We start from the raw sequence: 21,284 nt of genomic DNA, 5'->3' as shown, positions 1-21,284 counted from the left end.
TGTTCATGGAAGCAGCAATCAAGAAATCAGAAGACATACTTCATTATGCAAATCTGCTGCAAAAGATCTCTTTAAAGTGTTTAAGAGTAAAGATGTCCATTTGAGTGCTAAGGTGAGTTTGACCCAAGCCATGGTATTTTCAATTGCCCCATTTTAATGTGAAAGCTGGACATTGAATAAGGAAGACACACCATAGAAGAATTGCCACCACACCTCTGTCAGTTTGTCATATTGTGGTGGCTTGTGTGTTGCTGTGATGCTTGAAGCTATGCCACCAGTATTTTAAATACCAACAGGGTCACCACCCATTGTTGACAAGTTTCAGTGGAGCGTCCAGACTAAGACAGGGAAGAAGGAGAGGTGAACTACTTTGGACTTATTAATTGCAAATACCCTTTTGAAAAAAACATACATGTGGACTTACCAAATGTCATACACAGGAAGAGACTGTGGAAAAGCTCAGTATCATCATTCAAAACAAAACTAGGGGCCAACTGTGACAGACCATCAATTACTCATATGCAAGTTTAGGCTGAAGCTGAAGAAAATTAAAACAATGCTACAAAAGCTCAAATATGACCTTGAACGTATACCAACTGGATTTAGAAACCATCTCAAGAACAGATTTTATGCATTAGAGCCTTAATAACAGAAGACCAGAAGAGCTGTAGGATGCTATCAAGAACAACATACAGGAAGGAAGCAAAAGGTCATGGGGGAAAAAAAGGAAAGAAAGAAAAGACCAGAATGGATGTTAGAAGATACTTTGAAGCATGCTCTCCAGTTCTGAGATGCTAAAGTGATTGGAAGAAATGAGGAAAGAGCTGAACAAAAAGTGTCAAAGGGCAGTTTGAGAAGACAAAGTATTCTAATAAAATGTGCAAAGACCTAGAGTTAGAAAACCAAAAGAGAAGAACAAGCTCAGTATTTCTCAACGTGAAATAACTGAAGAAAAAATTCAAGCATCGACTTGTAACATTTTTAATACTAAATGATGTAGGAAACATCAGAATAAAATGGAGGGTATACACAGAGTCATTGTACCAGAAAGAAATGGTCAGTGTTCAGCTATTTCAAGAGGTAGCATATGACCAAGAATCGATGGTACTAAAGGAAGAAGTCCAAGCTGCATTGAAGGTATTGGCAGAAAAAAACAACAGGGCTCCAGGAATTGATGGAGTAGAAATTGAAATCTTTCAACAAACTGACGCAGCACTGGAGGCTGCTCACTTACCTATGCTAAGAAATTTAGAAGATGAGCCTGGTGAACCGATTGGAAAAGATCCATATATTTGCCCATTCCAAAGAGAGGTGATCTAACAGAATATGGGAAAAAAATCGAATAATATCATTAATATCACATGCAAGTAAAGTTTTATAGAAGATAGTTTTAAAACGACTGCAGCTGTACGCTGACAGGGACCTGCCAGAAACTCAAGTTGAAGTCAGAAGAGGATATGGAGCTAGGAAAATCATTGCCGATGTCAGATAGATCTTGTCTGAAAGCAGAGAATACAAGAAAGATGTTTGCTTATCCTTTATTGACTATGCAGAGTCTTTCAATTGTGTGGATCATGACAAGTTATGGGTAACATTACAAAGAAAGAGTATTCTGGAACACTTGATTGGGCTCATGAGGAAGCTGTACAGAAACCAAGAGGCATTCATTAGGACAGAACAAGGGATGCTGACTGGTTTAAAATCAGGAAAGTTGTGCGCCAGGGTTGTTATTCTTTCACCATACTTATTCAGTGTATATGCTGAGCAAATAATCTGAGATTCTGGATTATATGGAGAAGATCATGCATCAATATTGGAAGAAGATTCATTAATAACTTATGATAGCAGATGATACAACCTTGTTTGCTGTAAGTGAAGAGGACTTGAAATACTGATAAAGATTAAAGACCACAGCCTTCAGCATGGATTGCACCTCAATATAAATAAAACAAAGATCCTCTCCACTGGACCAATAAGTAACATCATGATAAATGGAGGAAAGATTGAAGTTGTCAAAGACTTCATTTTGCTTGGATCCGCCATCAGCACTCATGGAATAGTAATCAAGAAATCAAATGATGTATTTTGCATTAGGCAGATCTGCTGCACAAGACCTCTTTAAGGTGTTCAAGAGCAAAGATGTCCATTTGAGGACTAATGTGTACCTGACCTAAGCCATGGTATTTTCACTAGCCTCATATGCATGTGAAACTTGGACAGTGAATAAGAAGACCATAGAATTGATACATTTGAGTTATGGTGTTGAAAAAGAATATTAAAAGTACCATGGACTTCCAGAAGAACAAACAAATCTGTGTTGGAAGTACAACCAGCATGTTCCTTAGAAGCCAAGATGACAAGACCTCGCTAATCATACGTCAGGCATAATATCAGGCGGGAGGAGTCCTTGGAGAGGGACATTATGCTTGGAAAAGTGGAGGGTCAGTGAAAAAGAAGACCCCCAATGAGATAGACTGGCACAGTGGCGGCAGCAGCAACGGGCTCAAGTGTAACAATTGTGAGGATGGCACAGGTCTGGGTAGTGTTTTGTTCTGCTGTGCATAGGGTTGCTGTGAGTCGGAATTCCTGATCGACCGCTCCTAAACAGCAACAACATAGAGGGATTGATGCATTTGAATTGTGTTTATGAGAAAGGATATTGAAAGGACATGGATACTAGTAGAACAAGTCTGCTTTGGAAAAAGTCCAGCCAGAATGCCCCTTAGAAGCGAGGATGGTGTGACTTCGTCTCATGTACTTTGGCCTTGTTATCAGGAGGAACCAGTTCCTTGAAAAGGACATCGTGGTTGATAAAGTGGAGGATCATTGAAAATGAAGAAGACCTTCAACAAGATGGATTGTTACAGTGGCAACAATAATGGGCTCAAACATAACAATGGTGAAGATTGCCTAAGACTGAGCAGTGTATCTTTCTGTTGTACCCAGGTCACTATGAGTCAGAACCGACTTGATCCCACCTATCAACAACAACAGATAACTAAAACAATGTGTCACCAGCTCTGAGTCGGAATTTCAAGGCCGCGGGTGGGGGGAGTCAGAGAGACTTGCAGTGGTTCCTGTAGCTTCTGCTTTGCTCTGGTGTTGATTGCATTGACTTACGTGTGATTGACCAGAGCAAGTCATATGTCCAAACAAAAGTCAGTGAGGGTGGGAATCTGTTGTCCGTAGGTGAAAGTACTGCTAGCCACTTGGCTAATAGCAAGAATGTATAATCCTCTTAAAGAAAGTGTTACTGAATTGTGTCCTCCCAAAATATAAGGGGGCTTCAAAAAGTTTATGGAAAATGGATTTAAAAGATAGGGAAATATCCCGTGAGCTTCTGAAGCCCCCTTGTATGTGCTGTAAATCCAAATTATCCCATATGGGACCTTGGTGTTCTTTTTTTTTTTTTTTTTTAAGGTTTTTATTATTGATTGAGTGAAAGTTTTCAGGGCACATCATCAGTTTCACATTCAAACATTCATATACCTTGTTTCATTACTTGATTGAGTGAAAGTTTTCAGGGCACATCATCGGTTTTACATTCAAACATTCATATACCTTGTTTCATTACATTGATTATAATCCCCTCCACATACCATCAGTTAACAGAGTTTCTCTCTATCCTCTTTAGCTTTTTTTTTTGGGAGAAACTTTGCCTTTTTGGAATTTATAGTCTCGGCTTTTAGGGAAGGTTTTTACATTTATCTGTGGGTATCCAGGGCTCATTTATGGAATTACTAACCAGCATATCTGAATAATCAGATAAGGGACATTTTGCTATGTCTGCTAGGTGGCTAGAGCCTATGGTTTGGATGGTCAGCAACGCTTGGGCCCACAGGGACATGAACTCCTGACTGGGTCTGCATGGTCTGCATCAGATTCCCCCTTATTTATTATTTGTTTAAGGGACGCTGCCTGTCTTAGGCGGTCAGTGCGAATTCCTCAGTCTTACCCGTCATAGAAACTTATTGCAGCATGGCAATGGCACTGTCTTAGGTTGCCGAGGTTCCACGTGATCCTTGCCCGTCTCTGGCCACACGTCCAGCATAAATAGCCGCCATCGGAAGAAGGCAGGGAGGAAGGAGGACTTTGGTGTTCTTTGTTGTGTTGATGATGCAGTACTAGTGAAGAGTTTGTCTTAATTCAATTTCTTTTGAGCTATAAATCAAGGAGAAATGGGGACGATAGATGTCGTACCACGTGTAGGTCCCCAAGGACCTACCCTCAGAGCGAACGGAGAGCCTTCCCTTAGAGCCAGTCTTCTGAATTCCGATTTCTAGTCCTGGTGTGGTGCTGTGGGTTAATGTGCTGGATAGCAAAGTTGCTTTAAACCACAAGGTTGGTGGTTCAAGCTCACCAGTCGCTCATTGGAAACCCTGTACAGTTCCGACTGTGAGTCGGAACCGACTCGATGGCACTTAACCACAAAAACAAACTTTGAGAAAGTCAATGTGTTTGTTAAAACCACCCACTTGTGGGATCTATTTTATAAGCACTAGAAAGCTTAAACAGATTTGGAGTTAATAACTGTTAATGATAATAAATCTAACATGTAGTCTGTGTCCTTTACATTTTCATTGAACAGTGAACTACGTTTATATCAGCTATGAGCTATCATTTAAAAAGTATTTTTCAGTATTTCTATTTTCTTGCATCTGATTGATGACTTAAGATAGACTGGATGTAGTTTTCAGTTTTCTTGCATCTGCAGGATGAGGGTAATACCCAAACCAAAGCAAACCCATTACTGTTGATTCAGTTCTGACTCATAGCGACCCTCTAAGAGTACAGCTGGCCTATGGAGTTTTTAAGGTTGTAATCTTTATGGAAGCAGACTGCCACTTCTTTCTCCTGTGGAATGGCTAATGGTTCGAACTACTGATCTTTCAGCAAGCTACGGTGCTGTAACCACTGTGCCACCAGCGCTCCGCCAAGCTGAATATGCTTTTCTGATTTTTTTTAAATGTCTAATGAGGAAAAGAAGGCTTGTTATGTGTACCTACCATATAAGAACAACTACAAGAACAAGAATTCTTGGATTCCCTCAGTTTCTGCTTGATGTTGTTAGAGGTGCTTTTTGGTTACCAGTTAGATGATTTATTTTTGTGTGTGTAGGTTGGGGTTAGGGAGTGGGGAGGAAGAAAGCCAGGGCCCTGGGCTGCCCTGTTAGAGAAACTTGGCCTGGTTCCTTTGTATTTGGACACAGTGTAGAACGGCTGTCATCTTGTTTTAACTGCTCTCCTGTCTGGATGGATCCCTGCTCCTTGAGAATTTGTAGTCCTGCCTGCTCTGTGCTTGGTAGACACACCCAGGGCTGCAGACCCAGGTGCCTACATGTTCCTCTGACCTTTTTCCTGAATTTCTACCTCTCACCAAGAGAAAGGCATACAGCTCAAGGTTTCTCTTGGGGTATCTACCTATATTCTCATGCACAGCAATAAGAAACCCTGGTGGTCCTCGTTTTGCTCCCTGGTTGGCCTTTTGCTCCTCACTGGCAATTGCACGTCCAAATTGGAGTATAATGTAAGGGGGAGTTCAGGATATTTTCTACTTCTTAAGTAACACATGGTGTCTACCGTAGGTAACTTAGAAACATGGGTTATTTAAAGATATGCCTCTTCATTATTTTTCCAGTTTTGTCCCTCTTATAGCCAATAGAAAACCATTGACATTTTTGGCATTTGGCTACACCATTTCCTAGTTTCTAGCATAGTCATAACCCAGTCATTGTTTTCACACCCCCCTGTTTTTCCCCCTCCCATTCTTTGTTGTTGTTAGGTGCCATCGAGTCAGTTCCAACTCAGGGAACTTATGCACAGCAGGACGAAAGCGTGCCTGGCCCTGCACCATCCTCACAATTGTTGTTATACTTGAGCCCATTGCTACTGCCTCTGTACCAGTCCATCTTGTTGGGAGTCTTCCTCTTTTTCACTAAGCCTCTGCTTTTCTAAGCATAATGTCCCTCTCCAGGGACTGATCCCTCCTGATAACATGTCCAGAGTATAAGAGGTGAAATATCGTCATCCTGGCTTCTAAGGAGCATTGTGGCTGTACTTTCAACACAGATTGTTTGTTCTTTTGGCAGTCCATGGTACTTTCAATATTCTCCTCCAACACCATTATGCAAATGTATCAATTCATCTATGGTCTTCCTTATTCATTGTCCAACTTTCACATGTATATTAAGGCTATTGAAAATACCATGGCTTAGGTCAGGCTCACCTTAGTTCTCAGACTGACATCTTTGCTCTTGAACTCTTTAAAGAGGTCTCTCTTGTGTAGCAGATTTGTCAAATGCAGTGTGTTGTTTGATGTCTTCATTGCTGCTTCCATGAGTGCTGATAGTAGATCCAAGCAAAATCAAGTCTTTGACAACTTCAGTCTTTTCTCCATGTATCATGATGTTATTTATTGGTCCAGTGATGATGAATTGTGTTTTGTTTACATTGAAGTGCAACCCATACTGAAGGCTGTGGTCTTTGATCTCCATCAGTTAAGTATTTTAACTTCTCTTCACTTTCAGTAAGCAAGATTGTATCATCTGCATATGGCAGGTTGTTAATGAGTCTTCCTCCAATCCTGATGCTACTACGTCCTTTTTCATATAATCCAACTTCTTGGTTGTTTTAAATTAATATCTGGAGGGTGGGAAGAGGGAGAAAACAAAAAGGTTGTGCTTGATTCACTTGGGTTATTTAGAAGTTTATATTTAGAATTTTTAAATGAATGTAGTATTTTATCTTATAAAGGTAAACATTTCCTGCTTATTGTGCCTTTGGGTGATTTCCAGGTTTCCCTCTGTGTTCTTTGCTCTGTTATGAACATCTTTTAAGCAGAACATTCAAAAAAAATTTTTTTTTACCTGTTTGAATTGTTCTCCAAAATGGGCTTAAATATAACTTTACAACAAAATCAGCAATCAGGTATTCTGTGCACCTGTGTATTGCCGCTCACTCAGTAACCATCTCCTATGTGCCTGGAACCAAAAAAGGAAATTAAGGCAGGTCAGGTAGAGTCTGAGCATTTGGAGAGCCTCCTTCCCCTGTAATTGCTGGCTCTCAAGCTTTGTCATGCTCTTCTGAAACTAGAGAACCAGGTTGTGCACATTCCCTTAGTAGGGTTTTTTTTTTTTTTTAATTTGATTATTTTAGCATGGCTTGTTTTTATTAAATCCACAATGGTTTCTTTTCATAAACAATCTAATATGGAATTTTGCTGGTGATTTGTGTTAATTCAGTAACTCTCTTGTGGTTAGTTGGCCATATTGGTGGTTCTTAAAACTGAAATTCTTTAAACCAGAGAGATTTCCGAAACAGTTCATCTTTGTATTTCTCTTGTTAAAAAAAAAAAAAAAGGTGGCGGGTCAGGGGTATTCTCTTATAACTGAAATCTAAATGGTGAGAATTTTTATTTTGGAGCAATGGAGTTGTTGTTAAGTGCCGTCAAGTTGGTTCTGACCTATAGCGCCCCTGTATAGGGTTCCTGAGGAGTAGCGGATGAGCTTAAACTGCCAACCTTACTGTTCCAACTGACTTTGCAGTCCAGCGCATTAACCCCACAGCGCCACACAAGCAATGGAGAGTTGTCATTTATTTATCAGTTGTACAATTTTAACTGCCATAAGAGCTATTGGAGATATTTTTTAATACCACAAAATCATAAGGCAAGTGTATTTGAGACACATACTATGACCTTCAATGCAATTCTTGTTTGCAGCAGCATTATGGTCTACTGTGAACGCAGCTCTATGGTCTCTAAAATGATGTAGTTGTAAGACTATAAAAACATTTATAGTGAAGTCAGTGTCTGTTTTTATTTTTGAGCATGTGTTCATAGTTATAGTGACCATGTTACAAGTACTGTTCCAAATGGTTCCGTATGTTACTAATTTAATCTCGTTGTTGTTGTTGTGAAGTGCCTTTGAGTTGGTTCTGCTGGATAGTGACGCTGCATCAGTTTCTGAGCCTTTTAGAAACCTTTTCAGAAGCTAAAAGCCTCCTCTTTCTCCTGAGGAGTAGCTGGCAGGCTCAAACCGCAATTTGTGGTTCACAGTCTACTGCTTATTGTATGGAGCCACCCATTTTATAAATGAGGAAACCAGGGCATACAGAGGTAAAGAAACTTCCTGAGATCACACCACTAGTAAATTCTTGAAAATGGGGCAATCTGACTCATTGTCTTACTTATCTAGTGCTGCTATAACGGAAATACCACAGATGGATGCCTTTGTTGTTGTTGTTGTTGTTGTTAGGTGCCTTCGAGTCAGCTTACACTAATAGTGACCCTATGTACAACACCATTAAACACTGCCCTGTTCTGCGCTGTTCTCATTATTGTTGTTACATTGGTACCCATTGTTGCTGTCACTATGCCAGTCCATCTCACTGAGGGTCGTCTTCATTCCTGAACCTCATGTTACCAAGCATGATGTCCTTCTCCAAGGACTGGTTCCTCCTGACATGTTTAAAAGTATGGGAGACAATGTCTTGCCATCCTAACCTCTAAGGTGCATTTTGGCTGTATATCTTCCAAGACAGATTGATTTGTTCTTCTAGCAGTCTGTGATACTTTCAGTGTTCTTCACCATAGCTGTAATTCAAACGCATCAATTTTTTTATGGTCTTCCTTACTCGTTGTCCAACTTTAACATGTGTATGAGGTGATTAAAAATACCATGGCTTGGGTCAAATGCACCTTATTCCTCAAACTGACATCTTTGCTGTTGAGTACTTCAAAGAGGTCTTGTGCAGTGGATTTGCTGAATGCAGTACGTTGTTTGATTTCTTCACTGCTGCTTCTATGAGTGCTGATTGTGGATCAAATCAAAATGATGTTTTTGGCAACTTCAGTCTTTTCTCTGTTTATCATGATGTTATTTATTGGTTCAGCTGTGAGGATTTTTTTTCCTTCCTCTTTACGTTGAGATGCAATCCATACTGAAGGCTGTAGTCTTTGATTTTCAGTTAGTATTTTAAATTCTCTTCACTTCTAGCAAGCAACATGGTGCCATTTGTATATTGCTGGTTGTTAATGAGTCTTCCTCCAATCTTGATGCCATGTTCTTCATATAACCCAGTTTCTTTGACTGTTTTCTCAGAATACAGATTGATTAAGTATGGTGAAAGGAGACAACCCTGACATACACCTTTCCTGATTTTGAACCATTCAGTTTCCCCTTCTGTCAAACGACAGCCTCTTGGTATATGTATAGGCTCCTCATAAGAACAATGAAGTGTCAGGAATTTCCATTCTTTGCAATGTTATCCATAGTTTGTTATGATCCACAAAGTTGAATGCCTTTGTATAGCCAATAAAACATATGTAAGCATCTTTCTGGTATGCTCCGCACTCAGCCAAGAGCCTTCTTATGTCATTCTCTGCACTCAGCCAAGATCCATCTTATGTCAACTATGATATCTCTTGGTCCACATCCTCTTCTGAATCTGAGCTTGAATCTTTGGCAGCTTCCTGTTGATGCACTGCTGCAACCATTTTTGAATTCTTTTCAGCATAATTTGACTTCTTAATGATATTTTTAGATGCTTTCCACATTCTTTTTGGTCACCTTTCTTTGGAATAAGCACAGATATGGATCTCCTGCCCTCAGTTGGCAGGTAGCTGTTTTCAAGTTTCTTGGTATATTGCTGTACCAGTTTGTTGTAAGATTTTAATTTATATTCTGTCAATTCCTGGGGCCTTGTTTTTCACTAAAGCTATCAGTTTAGCTTAACTAATTATTTAAAACCATTGGTTCTTGATCATATGCTCACTCTTGAAACAGTTGAACATTGACCAATTCTTTTTGGTACAGTGACTGTGGATTTCTTCCATCTTCTTTTGATGCTTCCTGCATCATTCAGTATTTTGTCAGTGAACCATTCAATATGGCAACTCAAGGCTTGAATTTTTTTTCTTCAGTTTTTTGTTTTTTTTTTTCTGCTAGAGAAATGCTAAGCATGCTCTTTATTTTGCTTTTCTAACTCCAGGTCTTTGCACATTTCATTGTAATACTTTATCTTCTCAGGCAGTCATTTGTGACTTTCTTTTTATGTCTTTTATTTCCTCATCTTTTCCTGTTGCTCTAGCTTCTCTACCCTCAAGAGTAAGGAGCTCTGGTAGCGTAGTGGTTAAAAATTGGGCTGGTAACCTCAAGGTCAGCTGTTTGAAACTATCAGCCGTTCTGCAGGAGAAATATGAGGCTTTCTGCTTCCATAAAGATTTACAGCCTCAGAAACCCCGTACAGAGTCGCTGTGAATCAGAACCGACTCCGTGGCACACCACCACCCTCAAGAGTAAGTTTCAGAGTCTTTACTCACATCCATTTTTTTTTTCCCTTAAATGTTTTATTGTGAATTATGTGATAGTTTACATGGGAGAACATTAGGTTTATGTTTATTCTATCGTCTCATTGCCATGGTTACAATCCCCTCCATGCATCATCAACCAACCAAAGGGTATATCCTGCAGTCCTTCCCCCGTACCCCTCAGGTCTTCAGCACACAGTTGCTCTCCCTCTCTGGATCTAAAGTCTCCAAGGGGATTGTAACCATGGCAATGAGACAATATACGATAGAATGAATGTAAAACTAATGTTCTCCCATGTAAACTATCACATAATTCACAATAAAACCTTAAAAAAAATAAATAAATAAAGTCTCCAGCTGCTCCATCGCTCCACGTCATCATCTCTGCCTCCATTTCAGGCATCACTGCTTCTCTGGGTAGGGTCCTGCTCTCTGCTCTTGTCCCTTGATGGTCCCAGGGACCTCCGCTCCTAGACTGAAAAGTTAATCACTTCTCTTCTTGCTATAAAACGTCTACCTTTACATTTCCAACCCTCACAATCAGTCCTGATAACAATTATTCACTAGCGTATCACAAGAGACCCGTCTGCATTTCATTGCATCAGCTCCGCCTAGTCAGATTGAATACTACTCACTGGAGATTCTACCTTCTTCCAGGCTCTATGGATCTAGGTTCCCTCTTGAAAGCTTGTAAGCCAGTCACTTCTTGCCTTTGTAGTCCCCCCTCCCCCCCCCATTTTGGGTATCACATCCATTTTTGTCTTTTCTTTCTTTCCTGTCTTTTTAATGACCTTTTGTTCTCTTAATGTATGATGTTTCTGATGCCATCCCACACTCCTCTGGTCTTCAGTTATTAGTGTCTAATGCCTCAAACTGTTACTGAGATGGTCTCTAAATTCAGCTGGGATACTCATAAGGTCTTGGTGTGGCATTGTCAGATAAATACTTGACTGCTAGCCACAAGGTCAGCAGTTCAAATTACTAGCCACTGCCTGGAAACCCTATGCAGGGTTGCTCAGTCATATTTGACTTGATGGCATTTAATAACAACAATATATGTAAGGCCATAATTTGACTCTTAGGGACTTGTTTTAATTTTCTTCAGCCTGAACTTTCATATAAGCAATTGATGTTTTGTTCCACAGTTGGTTCCTGAACTTGTTTTAGCTGATTATGAGTTTCTCAATTGTCTCTTCCCACAGATGTAGTCAGTTTGATTCCTCTGTATTCCATCTGGTGACTGTCATGTGGCAGTCACCATTTATTTTGTTGAAAATGTTATTTGCAATGAATAAGTCATTGTCTTGCAAAATTTTATCATGTGATCTCCAGCATAGTTACTATCACAAAGGCCATATTTCCAACTGCTGATTCTTCCTCTTTGTTTTCAAGTTTTGCATTCTAATTGCCAGCAGTTACCATTGCATCCTGATTACATGTTTGTTCAATTTTAGACTAAGTTGGTAGAATTCTTCAATTACATCATCATTGGCTTTAGTGGGTAAATTTGAATAGGAGTGGTAGTAACTGGTTTCCCTGTGGTGGTGGTTATGTGCTGTGGAGTTATTTCTGATGCACAGTGACTCTGTATAGGGTTTCCTGAGGCTATGAATCTCTACAGGAGCAGAGAGCCTCATCTTTTTCCATTGGAGTGACTGGTAGATTCGAAGTGCTTACCTTGTGGTTAGCAGCCTGACTCATAACCATTATGCTACCAGAGCTCCTTTGATCTCCTTTGTAGGTATTTATATATTATCCTATCACAGACAGCATTCTACTTCAGGATAGATCTTGAGATGTTCTTTTTGACGATAAATGTGACACCATCCCTCTTCAATTTGTCCTTCCTGGCATAGTAAACCATATGATTGTCTTTTTCAATATGGCCAATATCTGTTCATTTCAGCTCACTAATGCCTATGGTATCAATCTTTATTCTACTTCATTTGACATGTCCATTTCCTAGATTAATACTTTGTACATTCCATGTTCTGATTGTTGATGGATGTTTGCAGCTATTTCTTCTCATTTGTGTCCCGAGAACTTTGCTCTATCTCTGTCATGAAGGTCAACTCTACTTTGAAGAGGCAGTTCTTCCCCAGTCATATTTTGAGTACCTTCCAACCTGAGGGGCTCATTTTCTGGCACTATATCTGGCAGTGTTTCTCTACTATTCATAAGGTTTTCAGTGGCTAACCATTCAGAAATGATCTGCCTCTCCCTCTTCCAATCTGTCTTAATCAGGAAGCTCTGCTGAAACCTGTCCCTGTTGCTATTAAGTGCCATCGAGTTGGTTCCAACTCATAGTGACCCTGTAAAGGGTTTCTGAGGAGTGGCTGGTGAGTTTAAACTGCTGACTTTGCTATTCAAACCGACCTTACAGTTCAGTGTTTATCCTACAGTGCCACACCAGGACTCTTGGGGACCCTGCTGGGATTTATAATATCAAGAATAGCAACACACAACCCACCATAGTATGACAAAACTGACAGAAGAGTGATGGGTTGATGACTTTAGTAAACAGAAACTTACTCTCTCACAGTTTAGGAGGCTAGAAGTCTGAAGTGCCAGTTCTAGAAAAAGGCTTTTTCTCTTTGGGAGCTCTGTGGCAAGGTCGATCTTGTCTTCTCTTAACATCTGTGGGTCTGGCAATCCTCAGCGAGCTGCTTGTGTATTGGCATCAATGTTTCTTTAGATGTAGAGGTTCTCAGTATGGGGACCTTAGCTCCAGAGAATGCACTCTACTTCAATCTCTCCTTCCTTGGTGGGAGTAGATTCCTATCTCTGCTGCTTTTCTCTCCTTTTTATCACTTATAAAATAAAAGGTGATGTAGGACACACCCTGGCGAAACTCATCTTGTCTCTGATCAGGGCTGAGATCTGGTATAATTGTTATTTTCTTTTTTCCGTGTTTGTTTGCTGCTGATGGTATCAGTACATAACTGCCAGTTATGTACTTGATGCCAGAGACTCATAGTCCACAAGTTGCTGCTTATGTTTAGAGGACATAAACATAAGCACAGTCGTTCAACAGAGGTGTGTTGAGTACTGTCAACTGGCAAGACTCTCCAACGTTAAGGGGGTGACTTGGGTAATTTCTAGGATGCATTAATTCGTTCATCAAGTACTTATTGAGTACCTTCTATATGCCAGGGAATAGTGAGGTGAACAAGATACGATCTCTATTCTGTGGAATTTATAGTCTAGTGGGGAATCAGACAGTAATCCATCAGCCAATATATAATACGTTTTCAGAAAGTGGTAAGTCTTGTGAGGAAAGTAAATTCAGGGAAGAGGCTTGAGTATAATGGAAGAGGCCTGGCCTGGATTTTTTCAGATTTTATGGGCTGAGACTGTCTCTCTGAATAGGTGTCATTTGAACAGAAACCAATTTGAAGAAAAGTGCTAGCCACATAGGAATCTGGGGAGGGAAGAGCATTCCAGGTAGTTGTTGTTGTTGTTAAGTACTGTCAAGTCGGTTCTGACTCAGAGCGACCCTATATAGGGTTTCTGAGGAGCATCTGATGGGTTTGAATTGCCTACCTTGTCGTTCAAACAGCCCTTTTGGTCCAGTGCATTGTCCTGCAGTGCCACACTAGGACTCCGTTCCAGGTAGTGGTATTGTTGATAGGTGCCATCGAGTCAGTAGCCGTCCTCTGCACAACAGAATGAAACATTGCCCGGTCCTGGTCCAACCTCACAATTGTTGATACACCTGAGCCCACTCCTCTACCCATTCTAGGTAGAAGAAGCTGCAAATCCAAAGGTCTTGAGGTCAGAATGAGCCTGACCAGTTTAAGGACAGAAGATCAGTGTAGCCAGAGTAGGATAAATCAGGGGAGAATGCCAGCGGTGAGGTCAGAGAGAGCTCTAAGCACCAGATTATGTTGGGCCTTGCAGTACTGGAGGGAGTTTGGATTTTACTTTGAATGTGATAGGAGGAGTTTGTTATGATTCACATTTTCAGAAGAGCACTCTGGCTGCACTATATAAAACTGACTACAAGGTTGGTAAGTGCCATGAGTCAGTTTCCAGCTCTGTATACGGTTTCCGAGATTGTAAATCTTTGCAGGAACAGAAAGCCTCATCTTTCCAGTGGAGTGTCTGGTGGACTTAAACAGATGACCTTGTGATTTGCAGTCCAGCACTTATTTTACAGAGCCATGACACTCCCCAGGACTACAGGGTAACAAAAATAAAACGAGGCTTTTGTGTCGAGGTAAGGAATTACCTGGCTTCTAGCATCTATAACTCAGATTAGTCATAAAGGAGTTGCTGCCAGGGTTAGCATAGCAAACCTTGCTGCTGGAGAGCTGTAGTGGGCAGAGGAACCAGAGCCATTCAGACCCATAATCCCCCTAAGGTTTTAATAGTCTCCCTTCATGCTTTCTTCTCATGTGGACGTGACTTGAGGGGAGTCATATGGGAAGTAGCTTGCATTTTAAGACCTCAAGGAGAAAGGTTAGCTTTCCCCCACTGACTTTGAAAACACATATTCATGCTGACCTTAAAAGATGTGTGGCCAGAGAATGGAGATGAGGGGACAGTATTGGTCTGGAGAAAACACACATACACAAAAGGCATTCAGTTTGGTATGAACCCTGAACTTGGAACCAGCAGCCCTTGCTCAGCAGTTACTAGTTTTGATACATTGTTGTTGTTAGGTGCCATTGAGTCAGTACTGACTCATAGCGACCCTGTGCACAGCAGAATGAAACCCTGCCCAATCCTGGGCCAGCCTCACTATTGTTGCCACGCTTGAGTCCATCCATCTTGCCACCTGGCCGATCCATCTCGTTGGGGGTCTTCTGCTTTTTCTCTGACTCTCCATGTTACCAAACATGATATCATTCTCCAGCGACTGGTCCATCCTGACAATATGTCCGAAGTATGAGAGACGAAGGTTGGCCATCTTGGCCTCCAAGGAGCACTCTGGCTGCACTTCATCCTACATGGATCTGTTTGTTCTTTTGGCAGCCCATGGCACTTTCAATATTCTCCTCCAACACCATAATTCAAATGCGTCAATTCTTCTACAGTCTTCCTTATTTACTGTCCAGCTTTCACATGCATATGAAGTTATTGAAAATACCATGGTTTGGGTCAGGCGCACCTTAGTCCTCAAGCTGACATCTTTGTTCCTCAACACTTTAAAAAGGTTGTGTGCAGCAGATTTGCCTAATGCAATACGTTTGATACATTATTTAACCTTTTTGAGTTTGCATCCTCATCTATAGAGATAATTATCTGGCCTACTAGCCTAATGAGGCACAGTGGAATAAGAATGAGGAAGAATTGTGTACAGACACCCCATGGAAATCTGAGGTAGTAGCATTACTGCTTACAACATGACAGGCATTTATAGCTTGTGGGGTGAACTGACAGACTCCAACCCCAGTAACTGATTTGAAAACTATTTAACTTGAAACTGTATGGCCAAGACATTTCCGATCTCTGTGTAATCTATTCCTGAAAGGTTATTGGCTGAGTTCCCCAGAGCAAAGATTACAGGAGTTGGCTTTGTGTCATTCCCAGAACTTGGAGCAGATAGGCATGTAAACATGTGTGCAAAAAGATGAACAAGTTACAGTTCTAGTCAAAAGGGGCTCACAGTGTTCATGGATAAGTTACTCACATAACTACATTATTAAAACTGTGGTAATTGCCTCACTGTTTTCAAAGTAAAGAGAAAGGAAGGACTAATCCTGTCCGGGAAGGAAGGGTCAAAGAAGACTTTTGGGAGGAGGGGGCTCTGAACAGGATCCTGTAAGTTTTTTAGAGACTTCTACATCAAAAAAAGGAGAGTCTTTCCAAGCAAACACATGAGTGACATAAAACAGTGTGGTGCAGTGTGGAAACTGGTGCCAAGGGTGTACGTGGAGAATGATGAGAAACAAGGCTGCTAAGATCAGTCCGGAGTCCTGGTGTGGTGCTGTAGGATTAAGCACTGGACTGCTAACTGCAAGGTTGGCGGTTCAAATCCACCTGCTGCTCCTTGGAAACCTTTAGAGGGTTGCTATGAATTGGACTCAATGACATTTAGCAACAACAACAAGGTCAGTCCATGAGAAATTGTGGAAAGTGGTTTATGACTGTAGTATAAACACCAGAGTGCTAACTGCAGGATTGACAGTTCAAACTCACCAACTGCAAGATTATCGTTTCAAACCCATAAGATGCTTCTTGCGAGAAAGATGAGGCTTTCTGCTCCCATAAAGATTTACAGCCTCGGAAATCCTTTAGGATCTCTTTGAGTCGGAGTCAACTTGATGGCAGTGGATTATTGTTTTTTAATAATCTTGTTTTAAGATTCTGAATTCTTCTGTGCAGTATTTAGTCACTGATACAGCTGTTCTGAGACCTAGGGAGCTATTGTTGATAAAGAGCTAGGGTGAGTCCCTGCAGTGTCTAGCATGGTGTCTTGCCTGAGGTCAGTGTTTAAATATTTACCAAGTGGTGGCGACATGATGATTATCTGGGAGTTGCAGAGGAGATGATTGTCCCTTCTCAGAGCCCCAGACTTGACACTGCATGCCTTGCTAGCTATGTGTTCTGAAAGCACTCAGATTGCCAGATGCTGCTGTAACAGGTTTTGTGGTCACTTTCACACTGAGAAGAGCTTCGGGGATCTGACTTCCCAACTCATGAGCTCCTGGATCTGCCCTGTAGTCAGAAACCTTGCTGAGAAGAAGTGGAGGGGATGAGGCCTCTGCTCACTGAGTACATATACAGTATATAAGAGTCACCTGGGGATCTTGTTAAACTGTAGATTCTGATTCATTATATCTGCAAATTCTCAGCAGAGGGACAAACTGAAATGAACCCATTGAAAGCCCTGGGATACATTTCTGTCAGGAGGCACACAATGTTTGTTTCTTTGTGGTGGTTGACTTGTTTATTACCTTATTGTTTACCTGGACCTAAGATGTTCTCAAGACCCAGGCGAAGGTCCTGAGTTCTACTACACTGGGATAGTTCTATTGATCATAAAAATCATATTCGCTTAAGAAATATAGAATAAGGGGAGACTCTTAAATTCCAGAATGCTTCTTGGTTCATTTATGTGTTCATAAACCAGCTACATTTGCTGATATTCTCTAGGTGTGTGTTTTCATTTAACTTTTGATATAAATTTTTTTCTTCTTTTAGGATCTCATTTTGCCCAATGGTGGTACTCCAGCAGGTACTTCAAGTCCAGCTTCTTCATCTTCCCTTCTCAACAGACTTCAACTTGATGATGACATTGATGGTGAGACCAGAGATCTCTTTGTCACGGTTGATGATCCCAAGAAGCATGTGTGTACAATGGAAACCTACATCACGTATAGGATTACCACTAAAGTAGGTCCTTTCATTGTCCTCTGCCAATGATGAGTGGTCTTGAAGAATTAGAGTCCTACTTTCATCATTTCTATCTTTGCTTTGATACTGTCCCTTTTAATAACTCTGTTCATCTTTATTTTGATTTTAAAGCTAATTGGAGATTGTGGATGTGGCTTTTGTAATCAAATGAATGTTATAAAATTAATTATAGTAACTTATCTTAAAATGAGGGAGATGTGACTGAAATATTTCAAATAAACCACCTAATCCTTATACTTTCATTTATTTTCTGTCATGATTTTCTATTTAATATATTGCATATCATATCACATTATTCTTGAAATTTGTGAGTCATCAACCTAAAACTCTTTTAACAGACCATGATTACAATTTGACCTAATTGGGTTGATGGTAGTGGTGGTGAAAGAATTAAGAGGGAGCTTCAAAAAAGTTCATGGAAAAATTTCATTATCTTTTCATTCCATTTTTGTATGAACTGACAGTGATTTTTCTGCTATGTACCTGGCAGGTTGTGGGAAGGGTGCTGAGATTTCACTGATTAATTTTCACAGTAATCCTAAGATTACTGTGTATCTTTTAGTCACAATTTTACACATGAGGAAACCAAAGCAGAAAGTTTATATTAACTTGTTAAAAGTGACAAACTTAGGCATCAGGAGTCTAACTTGAATTGTAGGATTATAAAACTGATATTTTATAACCCATACTTTTGCAATTTCTAGTAATCCTTGTTGTTTTCTTTTGAGAATGAATTTTGAGTATTTAAAAATAGTACTAAGCTTTTAAATCGAGACGTTGGCAAATTTTTGACATTTTTGACTCAATAATTCTATTTGTTGAGGGCTAGCTTGTTGTAGGATGTTTAGCAGTATCCCTGCTTATATCCATTAAATGCCAAAAAGCTTCCTTCCCTTAGTTGTGACAACCAAAAATACCTCTGTTGTTGTTCAGTGCCATCGAGTCTATTCCGACCCATAGCAACCCTGTATAGGGTTTCCAAGGAGCAGCTGGCGAGCTTGAACCACTGACTTTACAGTTCACACAACTTTGCAGTTTGACGCATTAGCCTACATTGTCACACCAGGGCTCCTAGTTAAAGTATTCATCATTCATGTTTCACTGTAATGTTGATTTCTTCCCCCTCTCTTTCAGAGTATTCTAGAAGACCTTCCCACATCTGTTTGACTGTATGGTTCAATCTTCTGTGTAATTGTTGAAGCCAGTATAAATATTTATGCTATGATTTATACAGTAACTTTTCTCTCTTTTTTTAAACATTTAAACGTTTTCCAGGTTTAAAAAAATGTTTTCATATTGCTGCCTTGCCCTTTCTCTAGCTAGTTCACAGTTAAAAATTTGTCTCTGTATGCCTCTGTGTGTGCACTTAAGTGCTCGTGTATCTTCTCCCATTACCACTGCCATTCAACAAACAAAAGCATCCAGTGGTCGTCCAGTCCATTCTGACTCAGGCAACCCTCTGTGTTGCACAATAGAGCTGTTCTACAGGGCTTCCTTGGCTGTCGTCTTTACTGAAGCAGATTGCTAGGTTTTTCTTTAGCAGCACTACTGAGCTGGTTTGAACTGCCAACCTTTAGTTTAATAGTCCAGCACAAAGGCCTACTATTCTCTGGGCATTAAGCTAGGCATTTAGATGTATGCTGTTGTCTCAGAGGTCATAGGTTGACACAAAAATTTCCATAATTGATAATCCAATGATTATTACTTTGTTGCTAAGTGCCATCGAGCCGGTTCCAACTCATAGAGACCCTGTATAGGACTTCTAAGTAGTGGCTGGTGGATTGACACTGCCAGCCTTGTGGTTAGCAGTCCAGTGCTTATCCTATAGCGCCACACCAAGATTCCATTTTTTCACCTAGGGCTGACTTATTTTTCACCCTGTAGTCAGTGAAATGTAAAACCTGGTTTACTTGAATTTGAGCTGTAAGCAGCTGAACAGCAAGGTGACTGCCCTGCTAGCCCCGCAGTGCTCGCTACCTTGACCTTATTCCACCGCTACTTGGAGTCCTGGTGTGGTCCTGTAGGATAAGCAAGCACTCAGCCACAAGGTCGGTTTGAACTGCAAGGTCGGCAGTTCAAATTCACCAGTTGCTTCTCAGAAGCGCTTTACAGGGTCTCTATAAGTCAGAACTAACTCGATGGCACTTACAACAACTACTTGGTTCCTCTGACCTGCAGTGTTCCTCCCCAAAATGTGAAGGCTGCAGGGCCTCTGATAACCTGATTCAGACACTAATGAACCTGCTGTAACTGTCCACGCTGTCCTGTGACTCTTCTCTTTCTTTCGTTAACCTTTTCCCTCTACATTCTTATGTCCATTCCTTCTCCCGAGAGTTTTCTTTTCTGTATACCAGAAAATGACTTAAGGTAGCCTTGTCTAAGTTCCAGTCCCACATACTTAATGATGATGCCAACACCTCAAGATTTGTCTGTTACAAAACAGAGTTTTACTTTTTGCTTTCTTTTCCATTTCTGATCCCAAGCATAGAGTCTACCTGTTTGCCTGTTTCTAATACGGACACCAGGTTTAAAGTCTTTATGAAACACGTTTGGAGCCTTCTGTCTACAAGTACTGGTGTGATGCTGTAGGATAAGCACTGGACTGTTACTCTCAAGGCTGGTGGCTCACAACTACCAGCTGCTTCTTGGAAACCCTCTGCAGGGTCACTGTGAGTTGGAACCTACTCTATGGCACTTAACAGCAACAATATCTACAAGTGGTGTTAAAGACTGTGTAAAGGTGTTGGGGGAAGGAGTGAGAGGGAGAGAGAAAGGACAAACAGGAACACAGGATTCTGAATATACCTGGTCTAGTCCTGAGACTTCCACTTGTGCTGAAGTCTTCAAGAAAAGGTACTGCTCAGGAGACAAGGTTATAAAAATGCTGGCTTTATTTCTTTGAGACTTTGACTCCCCAGTCCTAATGCAGGCTCCTGATGACCAAAGCCAGACAAAGTACAGGACTCCTTTCCCTGAGGTAAAATGAGCAGAGCCAATGTAGGCAAAGCATGCTCCCTCCAAATCTGTATGGGATCTCTTCAGTGGTGGAGAGCCAGCCTGGGTCTTCTCAGGGCAGGCAGCTCCTGCCTAGTTTATCACCTTACTCCTAGAAAGTAGCATTATTTATAATAGCTAATAACTATTGAGCGCTTATCATTGCTGTACTTTTTTCAATAGAAACCTTTTTAAAAAATTTATGCAGGGAATACATGCTTATTAATTGAAAAAAGAAAACACAAACTGAAAGAGTAAAGCAAAAGGACAACTATAAACCTATCAGCTGGAATTAATTATTGAAAACTACATTTTTATATCCATTTACAAAACAAGAGATATTTTGCATTCTTCCAGTTTATTTACTATTGCAAATACCTTTCTAAACCGGTAAGCAGTTTTATACCATCATTTGTGTGACTGCAGTCGTATTCTGTTGTATAGATGAGCTTTTGTTGTTGTTGTTTCTGTTGAGTCAGTTCCAACTTATAGCATCCCTGTATAGGGTTTTTAAGGATCAATTGGTAGGCTTGAGCCTCCTACCTCTCAGAGGTTGACTGTGGAACCGAACATCAATTGCTCATATGCAAGTTCAGGCTGAAGCTGGAGAAAATTAAAAC

The 21,284-nt window shown here is 40.6% G+C and overlaps 1 protein-coding gene across 1 annotated transcript in view; it reads left to right on the top strand.

Annotated features, from left to right (window-relative positions):
- Positions 1-21,284, top strand: part of SNX30 (sorting nexin family member 30) — a 154,605-nt gene that overhangs the window by 62,979 nt on the left and 70,342 nt on the right. Inside the window, exon 2 of the mRNA XM_006864664.1 lies at positions 17,458-17,649. Coding sequence (XP_006864726.1) covers positions 17,458-17,649 — 192 coding nt within the window. The remainder of the gene's footprint in view (positions 1-17,457; positions 17,650-21,284) is intronic.

This window comes from Chrysochloris asiatica, unplaced genomic scaffold, assembly GCF_000296735.1.
Source record: "Chrysochloris asiatica unplaced genomic scaffold, ChrAsi1.0 scaffold00069, whole genome shotgun sequence".
NCBI lineage: Eukaryota > Metazoa > Chordata > Mammalia > Afrosoricida > Chrysochloridae > Chrysochloris > Chrysochloris asiatica.
The sequence above is the reverse complement of the archived record's forward strand: the minus strand, read 5'-3'. Positions and strand labels throughout refer to the sequence as shown.